Genomic DNA, 13,466 nt, shown 5'->3' with positions numbered 1-13,466 from the left:
TTTCTGGCCTATATACCTGTGGAATGCCTTCATATTGTTTTTAATGTCCCTTGCCAAGTTCAGCTCCTTTTATGACAAGATTCCCAAGGGAAGCCAGTTGATGTAATTTCTGAATTTCAGCAACGCTTTCGATGCTGTTTCTCATGGCATCCTTCTACCACAAGACAAAAATAGAAATGTGGCTGATGAGTCTGGCCCAAAAGGTTATATAAATTGGGTTAAATCAGACTGGCAGCCAGGCGCTCAGGTTTCTGTGAGGCTCCATTTTAGGCCAATTCCCTTTAACTTCTCATCAGTGTCGTGGATAGAGGACTTGTGGATGACACTAAATTGAAAGGAGCTGTTGAATCTCTCAAGGGCAGAGAGGCCTTACGGAGAGTACAGGGGCAGTGAAGGACAGGAGCAGATCTCTGCTCTCTGGGGGCAGCAACAGGGCCTAAAAGAATGGCATGGAGCTGCACTGGGGAGAATCAGGTTGGGTGTTAGGGAAAGGTTCTTCACCAGAGAGCGGTGGGCATGGTCACAAGCTGATGGAGTTCAAGGAGTGTTTGTACAGTGCTCTGATATGCAGAATCAAACTATAAGCCACGTAAGATTATAAAGCAGGTATATTTATTATGTCACCAGGTGTGAGGGGAATATCTCCTATCTTGCACACTGAGAAAAGCAATGGTTACATATTTAAAGACATAACGTATACATATTCATTACATTCCAAGAAAATGGGCCAGAATTCCAAGAAATCATTAACATATTGTCTCACCCTCTTGTGCATGTGTCCTAAAAATGTAGTGGGGGTCTCTGGTGGCCATTGAATGAAGGCTAGTAGTTTACCTCGCTCTGAACTTCCAGCCTTTTAAGTGGGGGGTAGCCCAAACCAGCTCGTACTGTGTTGTGTTGAGCTGAGGCATCTGTTTCATTGTCCTATCTTCAACAAAATGGCATCTGTTCTTCCTAGCGTTGTTTGGCAGAGAGTTTCCACAGACTCTTTGCCTTCTATTCTGGAGCTTATGTGTACTCAGGCATCTCGTCCTTCAGTTTGTATCTATCAAGTTTTGGGAAAAGACTGTTTCTCACAATATGGGAAAGCTGTTCTCTTGATTCAGCTTTCAGACATAGGGTTTGGGTGGTCTTACCAGGATCTGAACCTGATGATCCTTGTGTGTCCTTTCCAACTCAGAATAGTCTATAATTTTGTAATATAGTTTGAGTGTCTGTGCGTGATCAATATATGGAGGTGGTAGCTGGTCAGCAGGAACATTTCATCTGGAGGAGGCTTTCTTGAGTATGATTATGCATTTAGAACTAATCTCAGTTTTTCTAGAAACAGTTCTGTTTGTGCAGCTAAACTCTGGCTAATGTTTGTCTGCTCATTTGAGACAATTTATTTTCTTTTTCTTCTGGTTTAGTTTTTATTAGCTTACTTGTCAAGTAGGATTGGTACCGATCTTGTCATCCTGACTACAAAAGTAAGGGATAAGAACCACCTGTTCTTGCAACAGGAAGCAGAGTACGCTACTGTACCGTAAGTGCCTTAAGTGAAAGCAGAACCAAGCTTTACTTATCACAGAATCACAGAATGGACTGGGTTGAAAGGGACCTCAAGGATCATGATTCTCCAGTCCCTCTGCCATAGGCAGGACCACCAACCTCCACATTTAATGTTAGACCAGGCTGCCCAGGGCCCCATCCAACCTGGCCTTCAGCACGTCCAGGGATGGGGCATCTGTAGCCTCTCTGGGCAGCTGTTCCAGCACCTCACCACTCTCATAGTAAAGAACTTCCCCCTGACAACCAACCTAAATCTTCCCTCCTCCAACTTCAAACCATTTCCCCTTGTCCTGCAGTTATCTACCCTTTCAAAGAGTTGACTCCCCTCCTGTTTGTAGGCTCCCTTTAGGTACTGAAAGGCTGCAATGAGGTCACCCTGCAGCCTTCTTTTCCCCAAGGTGAACAAGCCCAGCTCCCTCAGCCTGTCTTTGTAGGGGAGGTGCTCCAGCACTCTGATCATATTTGTGGCTCTCCTCTGGACCCTCTCCAACAGCTCTTTGTCTTTCTTGTATTGGGTGCCTCAGACCTGGATGCAGTACTCCAGATGGGGCCTCACAAGAGTAGCTTAGAGGGGGACAATCACCTCCCTGTCCCTGCTGGCCACCCATTTTCTGAAGGAACCCAGGATCCCATTTGCTTTCTGAGCTGCAAGAGCACACTGCTGGTTCATGTTCAGTTTTTCATCCATCAGAACCCCAGGTCCTTCTCTGCAAGGCTGCTCTCAGGGGTTTCTCCTTCAGGTCTGTATATATGCCTGGGATTTCTCTGGCCCAGGTGCCAAACCTTGCACTTTGCCTTGTTGAACTTCATTAGGTTCATCCACGCCCACCTTTCAAACCTGCTGAGGTCCCTCTGAATGGCATCCCTTCCTTCCACTGCATCAACTGCACCACTCAGCTTGGTGTCATCAGTAAGCTTGCTGAGGGTGCATGCGATTCCATCATCAGTGTCATTGATAAAGATGTTAAAGAGTACTTACGGCAGGTGCTGATCCATAAATCTTTGATGCTAAGGATATTGATGTATCTTAATGTTAAGTTCCTAATTCTGATGCTGTGTATGCATTTTGAAGTTGTTTCTCGCTGTTTCTAGATGGTATTTGTATCCCTGGGAGCACCAAGGAGAGAACGTAAAGGTGATGGCGTTCAGCTTCCAGCGTCTTGCCTACCTCCTCCTCAAAAGGACAACATTCCAATGCTTTTACTCTTGCAAGAGCCTCATCTTACCACGCTTTTTGATCTGTTGGAGATGCTAGCCTCCTTTAAACCTCCTTCTGGAGAAACATCTATGGAAGACAGTGAGGTAATTTAGAGCAATTTTTTAATAATATTTGCATTTAAGTCTTATTTAGTGGATCCAGTTTTCCTATCAAGCATATTTCTTGTCTCCTGTATGCTTGTCATAAATAGTTACTGTAATTTGTTGTTTTTGCAATTTCTCGTGTTAAGCTCGCTATTATTGGTTTTCATATTTTTCCTAATATTTTTTAAAGTGTCCTGTGTACTGGAGACACTCTGAAAATAATAACAATAGGCAGAATTAAGCACAATTAATAATAATAAGAACAATAAGAACAAATATTGATTAATTAGTTTTTGTGTCTAAACATGGAAATTGGCTTGAAGGAAGGTTAGTACAGTCCTATTACAAAACCTAAAGTTTTGTGTTTTACATGCCATCACCAGCTTGTGTGAAATGAAATAACCATTAGCATATTTAAGCTGGTAGTCTGTTTTTCAATTTTATTTGTACTGAAATATCTCACAATATATGGCATGGTGTCAAGATAATGCAACTTAAATTTTCACTCATGTTAGTGAGATTTCAGCTTCTTTGATTGATTAGTGAATTTACATTACATAGAAAAGAGATAACTTTTTAATTAAGAAAAAAATACTTTTTGGACTTTGAAATTTTAGTTAAGGCCATTTTCACAAGTAATTTCACAGTAAGAGTCGTTGTTCTATGTTTTTATCAGAGTGCAAAATGTGAAGAGCTCCATCTCCACGCAGAAAACTTATCCAGACGTGTTTGGGAACTGTTAATGCTTCTACCAACATGCCCTAATATGTTGCAGGCATTCCAGAATATTTCAGATGAACAGGTAAACAACAAGTGCTGCTTCTGTATGTTTGTCTTCATTGTACAGGGATATTTTAGTGTTTAGTGTTTTAGTTGAATTTTCTCCAAAATATGTATGCAAGATACATTCAGACACAAGTACACCCTAATTGTTATTCTGAAATTAAATTAGACACGTTGTTTTAGTAAACAAAATTTGTTATTATGATTTCTTAAAAGAAGTGAATAGTGAGTACGAGTTGTCACAGTCTTTTTGTTTGAACTGAAATAGTAGTTTTTCATCTGCTGCCTAGTGTGTTTAAAATGGTTCAAATCCACTGTTAATTTTAACATCATGATTGTTGTGATAGTAATCCTTTTTCTGTGGCCTGTTGTACAAGTTTAAAACATGGCTACTTACAGAGTATCTTTCTAGTGCACTAGATGAACAGTTTTCCTGTATTAAAGAAGTCATATATTGTTTTTCTCAGGTATTACAGTTCTTTATAGGCGCTCTCATGGAAAACTTGGCGGAAATTGTAACTCAGCCAAGAAGCATTTGGTTCTTGTACTTCAAAATTGTGCACACTTTTAATAATCTTGCATGTTTATTCAAATTTCACTTCTATATTTTTGTTATTCAAATTCTTAATCATGCATAGAAATATGCTTTAAATTGTATAATTTCAAATAGTAGATTAAAATAAAAATTGAAGACATATCTTTCACTTGAAAAATCCTTTCGTTGCATTTCGTACATCCGTATTAAGTGTAACTGTGTTATTTCTTGTCTTTATTTTCTAAGGGTAATGATGGCTTTAGCTGGAAGGATCTTTTGCGAATAAAAAGTGCCCATAAACTTTTGTATGCCTTGGAAATTATTGAAGCTCTGGGAAAGCCCAACAGAAGAATAAGACGTGAATCTACGGTAATATATTTTCTTGCACAAAATACATTTTTCCCTCTGAATCCAAGTGTATATTCATGAGTCATTTTATAATATTTTGGATCTTTAACTATTTTTGTAGTGACTTGTTACTTGTTTGTCTTTAGGGAAGTTATAGTGATCTTTATCCAGACTCAGATGATTCAAGTGAAGATCAAATAGAAAATAGTAAAAACACATGGAGCTGCAAGGTTTGATTTTTCTACAGTATTCTGTGATAAATAATGTTGTTTTTTGAAAAGATGTAAAACGAAAAGTCACTTGAAACATTATTTTGGAGTTCCTTAGTTGAAATTTATGTATAACATTTTAAAGTTTTTCTGTATGATCAGGCCTGTAAATTTGTCATAATTGAGTGTAAGGGTTTCTTTTGTTTCTCTGAGTATTTGATCAGATTTTTTCCTTTATTTATAAAGCCTAGATTGGTATCTAAGTGGAGTTGGTGGTATTTCTATATTTGATTTTTCTCACATTGGTACCATATTATTTTTACAGTTTGTTGCTGCTGGAGGACTCCAACAATTACTAGAAATTTTTAATTCTGGAATCTTAGAACCTAAAGAACGGGAGTCGTGGACTGTGGTAGGTGATTATTCACCCTTGTTCTCCAGAATAGGATGTCTGTCATTTATAAGGCTTCCATTAATATCAGCCTGTGTTACATTTACTTTTCTGTACTAAGCTAAAACTTATATAAAATTTCCTATAAAATAGGAAATGAGCACAGACACTAGTGCAATAGACATAAGTATGTAAGATTCACAGTTTGGTAACAGCAGTTAAGAAATTATAAAAAGACTTTGATGTATTGTTCTAGAGTTGTTTCAGTGTTAGAAACAAAAACAAACAGTCATTATCTCTTCTTTAAAAGATTGTATGGTGGCTTTTGTTGGTCTGTGCACATCTCTGTGAAAATAACAGATTCTTCAGCAAAGTGCCAAATACAGATTCTTGAACTTACACAGGTGTTGTTCACTGCTGTGTGTACATGCTAGACAGCTGAGGTGTACTCGATGTATTACTGTGAAACTGCTCTTTTTTTGTTAATTTTCCTTTCACAATGCACTTTTCCCTGGTGGAGCTGACAGCGTGCTGTTTGGCCACAGCTGCACAGCACAAAGCCATGTACTGATCTCAAGTTACTAGATAGATTGGTGGTTTTCATCTCTATCAAGTGATGTTACAATACAAAATGGCGTATTGAAATACTATGAACTGTGTATTTGTAATGAAATGTATTCTATTGGAAAGCACTTCAGTATGCCACACCCCATGCTTTAATTGAACTCAGTGTATTATTTCCTCCGTGTTATTTCATGGATAAAGTAATCGAATGTCTTTAGTGCACTTGTTAATAAGACTGGATCGTGAAAAAGTTCTCATTGTAAAGAGTTTTAAATTTAATTTCTTTTTAATATCCTTCTTTATTGTCTATTCTTTTGAGGTTTTGCCAGTTAAAGTTCTAGCTCTTTGACCTTTATAGCTTGCTTAAGTTTTTCATTACTAATTCTGTGGTAGGAATAAAATTGTTGGTAAAATACTGAAAAAAGAAAAATTCACTTTCTTATTCACAGTGGCAACTGGACTGCCTTGCTTGCTTGCTGAAGCTGATATGCCAGTTTGCAGTTGATCCTTCAGATCTGGATTTAGCTTACCATGATGTCTTTGCCTGGTCTGGTGTAGCAGAGAGTCACAGAAAAAGAACATGGCCTGGCAAATCAAGGAAGGCTGCAAGTGACCATGTGAAGGGTCTTCACATACCTCGCTTAACAGAGGTAAAGGATAAATATTGCAGCTGTTTTGTGAACTTCGGATGACTTCCTTGTTGTGAGAAGCCTTGGGGTTTGTTTTTTTTGTAATAAAATAATGTAGTGAAAAAGTTACTAAAGCTTAGCTATATCCTACATACTGTTCCCCTCTGAATTGTAGTCATTTAATTTTATTTGTTTTAAACCTGCCAGTTCTAAAAGCTGGAATCAAAAGGCTTTTTGATGATTGGTGAATATGTGAAATGAGAATTTCAGAATTTCAGTGCTATACCCCTATTTCTTGGATTTTATTTTCAGAATTAATTGCTCCTGTTTTCCTGGTAGCCTTTCAAACATGCCATCCTTATCCTCAGCAAATGCATTTCAGCTTCCTTTAGTGCAAGCTAAGTGTAGAGTAACTTCTACCAAGGATATTTGAGCAAGTGTATGATAAATTTACCTAAACCTGTAAATCTTCCTCTTAGATTTTTGCCAGCTAATTTCGAAATTTAGACCAAGCCTGATACTTAATCAACAGTATTTTGGTTTCAGATGGCTGGAGATGCAGCTGCTGTTAATGGGTTGCTCTTAGTCAACTGTGGTTGCAAGATGAGTAGATGGAACTTTGACCTGTAGCCTAACTTCCCATTTGTCGTTGTTAAACATGAAAAGACCTTAATTATTCTATAGAGCTGAAATAATTTTAATAAAATAGATACCTAAGTTGCCAAAGCTGCTATTGTACATGGAAATTATTGAATGTATTAACTTTTTTAGAATTGGACATGTGTATTAATGCTGTTACCAGTATCTAAAATTAGGTTTAAATTTGTAATTGTCATTGATGAATATTTTTGATTGCAGAAGTTGTGCTATCTAAATACATTTAAAGACTTCTTTTCAGAGTTTGATTTTAAAATTCTCTGCAGCCTAATGAAAGCGCTTTAAAGATTAATAATTTAAACGGACATGTGGTCAGTGTGTTGCTACAAGAGAAATTTACATATCCAACTTTACTCTTGATGCTGTTTCCTTAAGCCTAGGATCTTTAAAATGAAGTTACTGTGATTTAAAGAACTACACTGTTTTTTTACCAAAAGGATTGAATAAGCAATTTTTCTACTCAGTTACGTTGCCCCTTTGAGTTACAGAATGAAAGTTTAGCATCTAGATGTACACAGTAAAATGCAAGGTTTTAGATCTGCTTTAATAAAGAATAGAATATGACTACTAACTGTGGAAGTGTTGCAGTTTCTCTTGCTGTTCCTCCTTCTCTGCAGGTGTTTACGTTGTTGTTTTTTAAATTCACACTGTATAATTTAAAAACAGATCAAAAAGCTTGTTGTTATATTAACTGTTCTTTTTTCTTTTGACTTCAATTTTTAAAGGTGTTTCTTGTACTTGTCCAGGGAACCAGTCTGATTCAACGACTTATGTCAGTTGCTTATACGTATGACAACTTGGCACCCAGGTACAATATCTATTTATTTTTGTTACAAAGTGAAAGTGTGCACATTTTCCTTGATTGTGTTAAATAAAACAATTAGCATTTCTAGTGGTAGTTCCAGTTAAAGCGTGTATCAGAAATTTAAATTTGCAGTTATTAATTTGCTTTTCTTAGTCACTTCTTTGTATAGTTAATGTCAAGTACTCTCAAGTGGAGAGAACTCTCAGTGGCCATCAGCAATGCAACAATCACGGAACCAAGCAAATTTTCAAAAATAATGGAGGAAAAAGTAACTAAGCAACTACAGAATTCCTTGTTTAACCAGTTGTTCTCCAGGGTATATGACATGATGCTACAAAATACGTACAGAACACTGTCATAAATTCTAAAGCCAAAAATGTGTCTTTGTTCTCTCTGTAGCAGTTAGCATTCTCAATTCCAAGAGATTATAAAGGAGTGAATTCACTTTTAAGCTGCTCCTTCATTTGCTGGCTTTGATTTATTTTTCCCGTTCTGATGACATTAGCTTATTACTGTTCAAATTCCGGTTGTTATTTTAATGAGTGTATACGCGTGGAATGTAAAATTTTACCCTCAGAATAGGCAAAGCAAGTCTCTGTAAGACCGTGCAGTGACAGAGTTGGACTGATGCTGAGGATATCACATTTTTGACAAATTCAGTATAAAATTACTTGCATGAGTCCAAATAACATGACGTGTGTTTTACCATGTTTTTAAAGGATTAATAAGGATATTTGGAGCATTTCAGCCTAAGTTTAACCTAGATGAGCTAAAATAGTAGTTTTAAGTACATACATTATGTTTTCTAATTTGTAAACTTTTGCTGCAATTTTTAAAAATATAAGTAAATATAAGCATTTAAATTTGTCTGAAGTTCAAAAAGATTTGTTCAATATGTGGATCCCCATGATAAACACTAGCTTTCTTGTGTGTGGGTCTGTTCTGTTTTATATCCTTTCTTTCTTGGATAAAGGGATTGTAGTTTGTTGTTTCTTTTTCTTGTAGTCAGTAAAGCTTTAAGGGAGTGATTTGTATTTGTAGATCCTGATAGCTTTATTATTACTGCTAATATTGAATACTGCAAGAAATTAATCTTTTTAGGATTAAAGTATTGGTTTTCTTCATGGGTACTTACAAGTAATAACAGTGTTTTTCCTACGTGCTTACATTTCTAAGTACGTTATGATCTTTGATGAAGTTCAAATGGCTTTCTTCTTCCTGTCCAGGGTGTTGAAAGCTCAGTCAGATCACAGATCAAGACATGAAGGTCAGTGTTGCAAATTAGATATATGCCATGAACCAATAATGAAAATATAATCAAGATCAACAGATTGTTTTCTTTGTTCCACCATTAGTGTGCTGTAAAATTGTGTTCCTTGAAAGCATGAGGGTAGTTACAATCTGAGTGAGAAAACAGAGGTCCAAGAAAGCCTGCATGTCTTTCCTTCTCTAGAAGTTGTTTACACAGTTGAAATTTTGTATGGTAGCTATAACTTCATCTCAAGAAAAGTGGGTTTTGATGGGAAAATCCTCTGTATTCTTCCACAGAGCAGAATATATGTAGTGCCATAATATAGTCACCAAAGATCATCATCTGGTTTACAGAAAACATTTGAGCCCAGAATTCCTTAAAGCTGCCCTATCTAGCCTTCTTGTGGAGGATTCCCAGAAGCGGTCTAAATGGCCTGTGCTAGATTAAGTCTGTTTTAGAGTAATCACACCAAATACCAAGTCACTGCATAAATACAGGTAGATCCTCCAAGGCTTATACATTGCCTTTGATGTTTTCATTTTGTTCTGTCCTATAGATAGATCTTTATCTCGTAACCTGAATTCTCAGTAAATGCTATGTGATGTACTAAGATCTTTTAGTTCAGGGCAGTGTTCATGTTAAGACCGGATGCAGATCCTCAGTGAAGTACCAGCTCATCACTACTTAAGAAGTAGAGATGCAGGGAGGGGTTGTGCCCCAGACTGGTAATACCTAATCAAATTTGACTGTGATAAGTGTGAGCAGTCTTCAGTAGGCATACTGGTAAAATTCTGATCTGAGATAGTATCTTACATGCCAATAAGGATTTAGCCTCATATGTTAATATGATTGAGGTAAATGTCATATGTGCTGGTTCTATGTAATTCTTCAATATAAAAAGCTTATTCTGTATGATTTACTTTCATCTGATTTTCTTCTAGTCACACATTATTCAATGTGGCTCTTGGTGAGTTGGGCTCACTGCTGTTCCTCAGTGAAATCAAGTCTGGCAGACAGTGATTATTTGCAAGACTGGCTAAAGAAACTTACCCTTCTTATTCCAGAGGTAAGTTAAAGAAGAGATTATTATATTACTAATTAGTGCATGATATGGATCAAGCTTCCATTAAATTCAAAATGTTGTTTCCCACTGAAAGTTGGGAGAGCAGAAACTGACTCAGTTACTTTTAGTCCTGTTGAAGAGGTAATAATTTGTAATTAAAATATAGTGTAAACTCCTATCTTTGTTCTTGGCTTCTGTTTGAAGTTAATTCATTTGTTGCAATTCATCAAAGATTTCTGGGTAATGCCCTCTAACATGGATTAATCTAAATGAAATTCTGCCTTTTTTTTTTCAGCTATCACAAAATAAAGTGAATGAGAGTTGGTATAAAAATGTTTGTCATCAACAAATCTTTGTTTAACCTTAAGTAATTTTCTCTAAGACGTCTGTATACACTCATGATTGCTTAAAGTTTCAATGTAGACATGATGGGGTGATTTATTGTCTTCTACTTTATTACTCAACCTCTGAAAAAATCTTCTATACTCTCATTCAAAAACCTTGGTAAAAAGTGAGTGCAAGCTTCCAAAACTGGATTAAAGATGGTCTACGGATTCTTTTTTATTTTTCATAAGTAAAAATGAAAGAAATAAAAAAAACTTTTTAGTGACACTTCACAACTTAGCAGTGTAATTTGGTATGAGTAAGTATAGGTTACAGTAGCACACCAATGTTCATACTTTATGGAGGTGTGACATTGCCTATTTCAGGAGCTGGTTATAAAACTTCACTATAAAAAAAAAAAACCAACAAGAAAAACCAACATTGTCAGGAGACAGAGGGCACAGATAGATTGACTTTTTAATTGCAAGGATGTCTTTTGTTCAGTTGTTTTTAGAAAGAATACTGTCTTCATAACCTGATAGGTATTATAAGAGAAACTTAATTATAAATTTTTGGAAATCTGAAAAAGAGACAATGTTCTAAATGTATGTAATGAGTTCATTTATTTACTTTTGACAAAGACTGCTGTTCGTCATGAGTCATGCAATGGTTTATACAAGTTATCTCTTTCTGGTCTCGATGGAGGAGACTCAATTAATCGGTCTTTTCTGCTGCTGGCTGCATCAACGTTATTAAAATTTCTTCCTGATGCTCAATCTCTGAAACCTATCCAGGTAAGAATTTTAAGGAATTATGAGATTTTTATCAAGGATGTATCTAAACTTGCATTTGTTTATATAGAAAGAGAAAAATGGTAGAACACACCATTGTTATCTCTGACATACTGTTTTAGATACACTAAGATATTAAGACCTTTGCTTTATACACTTTCAGAAACTTAACAGGTTGTGTAGTTAAAACTGTGACACTGCAATAATGTAGACCTTGCTTGTGCTTGGAGAAATGTAGAACAGCACTTGGAAGATGCTTTTCTTCTAGAAATCTGTCATCCACATGAGATACCATATATCTCAATAATAATAGTTGTGTTTTCAATATGTGTTCCATTTTACTTTAAAACATAGATAAATCCAGAAATAAAACAGTGCATAGTTATATATTTATATAGGTGCACTTTGTTGTTGCAGTTAAATCTGCTTCCATTAATTGCTGCTATTTTTTACTATTGTATTCTCACAGCTGCGCTACATAGAAGAGATATTCTGGATAGTTTCTTCATTTTAGGAAGAACTCTGACTGCTAATGTATGCAGATTCATAGTTGAAATAATCATCCTGATTCTTCCTTAAGTCAGTCAGGCATTGCATGGAAACTGTTAGGTCAGGACCTAAACCAGTGATTGAGCACCTGGTGAAGGGGTGTAGTCAGCCCTGGGAGCATAGGTGCAAGCAGTTCACCCGTGGGACTGGATGGGTGGAGCTAGGCTCCACTCCTCCCTAACCTCATCTGAGGGCTGGCAGCTGCAAGGGAAGCATCTCTACTTGGAGATTGCCTCCTTTGGAGTATTTGGTGAGCCCTGATCCTTGGAAAGGAGTAAGCAATTCCTTCTTTATTTACCAGATGGTGACCTCTGCCTTTCTTGGATGATCCAAAGCTGGTTTAAAGCAGTTACATCTGCTGCCGCCTATCCTTACAGGCACGTGTATCAGGGAGGGCTCTGCTCACCTCATCTGATTTAAATCCAAAGGAGAGCATGTCATGGAGTAGCTTGGATTGTAAGGGACCTTAAAAATCATCTAGGTCTTCCACTGTGGACTGGTTGCCACCCACTAGATCAGGCTGCCCAGGACCCACAGGAGCCTTCTTTTCTCCAAGCTAAACAGGCCCAGTTCCCTCAACCTTTCTTCATAGGCAAGGTGTTCCAGTTCTTGGATCATCTTTGTGGCCTTCGTCTGGACCTGCTCCAACTTCCACGTCCTTCTTGTGCTGGGAGCTCCAGCCTGGACGCAGTGCTCTGAGTAGAAGGGGACAGTCACTTCCTTTGCCTTGCTAGCCAGCTGTGTTTTGATGCTGCACAAAAGGGGAGGCCGTAAGCGCACACTGCTGGCTCACGTCCGAGTTGTCGTCCACCAGGACTTCTTAAGTCCTATTCTCCAGGACTGCTCTTTAGGATTTCCTCACTCAGTCTGGACACGTATCTGGGTTTGTCCTAGCTCGGGTGCAGCACCTTTCACTTGGCCTTGTTGAGTCTCATTAGGTTCTCGTGGGTCCACTCCTCAAGCCTGTTCAAGTCCCCTTGGATAGCGTTTCTACCTTCTGTTGCATCAACTCAGCTTAGTGCCATCAACAAACTTGCCAAGGGTGCAGTTCTTCTGGCTGTCTGAAGTCACTGACATAGAGTGAAAGAGTGCTGGTCCTGAGACTGACCCGTGGCAGAGGCGGCTTGTGAGCAGCCTCCTCCTGGTTATAGATGCGTTGTCCACAGTCCTCTGGCTGCCCCCATCCAGCCAACACTTTGTGCACCGAATAGTCCTGCCAAGTCCTCCAATTTAGGGATAAGGATGTGATGCATGTCAGAGGCCTTGCACAAGTCCAGGATGATGACGTCGGTTGCTCTTCCTCATTCTGCTTTGTCTACTGATGCCATTACTCCATCATAGAAGGCCACCAGATCAGGTCACGCATAAACTTGCCCTTGATGAAGCCATTCTGGCTGTCTTGCATCAACTTCTTGTCTCACATGTATCTTAATAAGGCTTCCAGGAGGATGTGTTCCACAATCTTGCCATATGCACACATAAGGCTCACCATCTTACAGTTCTCCAGATCTTCCTTTCTCTCTCTATTAAAACTTGAAAAGAAGTTTTTATTCCTATCAGCAGAGACTTCTTCTGAAAGCTGTGAATTTTTTTTGAGTATGTTGGAGAGTGACTTGGTTACTACATCAGTCAGTTCTTTCAGGAGTCTGTGATGCATGTCATTGGGCCTCGGGCTCGGTCACATTCAGTCTTGATCGTGCTTTCTTCTTTAAG

General features: G+C 37.8%; 1 protein-coding gene across 6 annotated transcripts in view; it reads left to right on the top strand.

The window, feature by feature from the left end:
* Positions 1 to 13,466, top strand: part of USP34 (ubiquitin specific peptidase 34) — a 134,153-nt gene that overhangs the window by 72,647 nt on the left and 48,040 nt on the right. For 4 of the 6 annotated variants that reach the window (XM_048936626.1, XM_048936628.1, XM_048936624.1 and 1 more), the window contains exons 29-38: positions 2,644 to 2,853; positions 3,530 to 3,655; positions 4,418 to 4,540; positions 4,666 to 4,749; positions 5,054 to 5,140; positions 6,133 to 6,333; positions 7,695 to 7,777; positions 9,001 to 9,041; positions 9,968 to 10,092; positions 11,055 to 11,207. In XM_048936626.1, coding sequence (XP_048792583.1) covers positions 2,644 to 2,853; positions 3,530 to 3,655; positions 4,418 to 4,540; positions 4,666 to 4,749; positions 5,054 to 5,140; positions 6,133 to 6,333; positions 7,695 to 7,777; positions 9,001 to 9,041; positions 9,968 to 10,092; positions 11,055 to 11,207 — 1,233 coding nt within the window. The remainder of the gene's footprint in view (positions 1 to 2,643; positions 2,854 to 3,529; positions 3,656 to 4,417; positions 4,541 to 4,665; positions 4,750 to 5,053; positions 5,141 to 6,132; positions 6,334 to 7,694; positions 7,778 to 9,000; positions 9,042 to 9,967; positions 10,093 to 11,054; positions 11,208 to 13,466) is intronic. The other 2 variants (XM_048936625.1, XM_048936627.1) reach the window with 2 other exon arrangements.

Source organism: Lagopus muta, chromosome 2, assembly GCF_023343835.1.
Source record: "Lagopus muta isolate bLagMut1 chromosome 2, bLagMut1 primary, whole genome shotgun sequence".
NCBI lineage: Eukaryota > Metazoa > Chordata > Aves > Galliformes > Phasianidae > Lagopus > Lagopus muta.
This window is presented reverse-complemented; position numbering and strand designations above follow the sequence as displayed.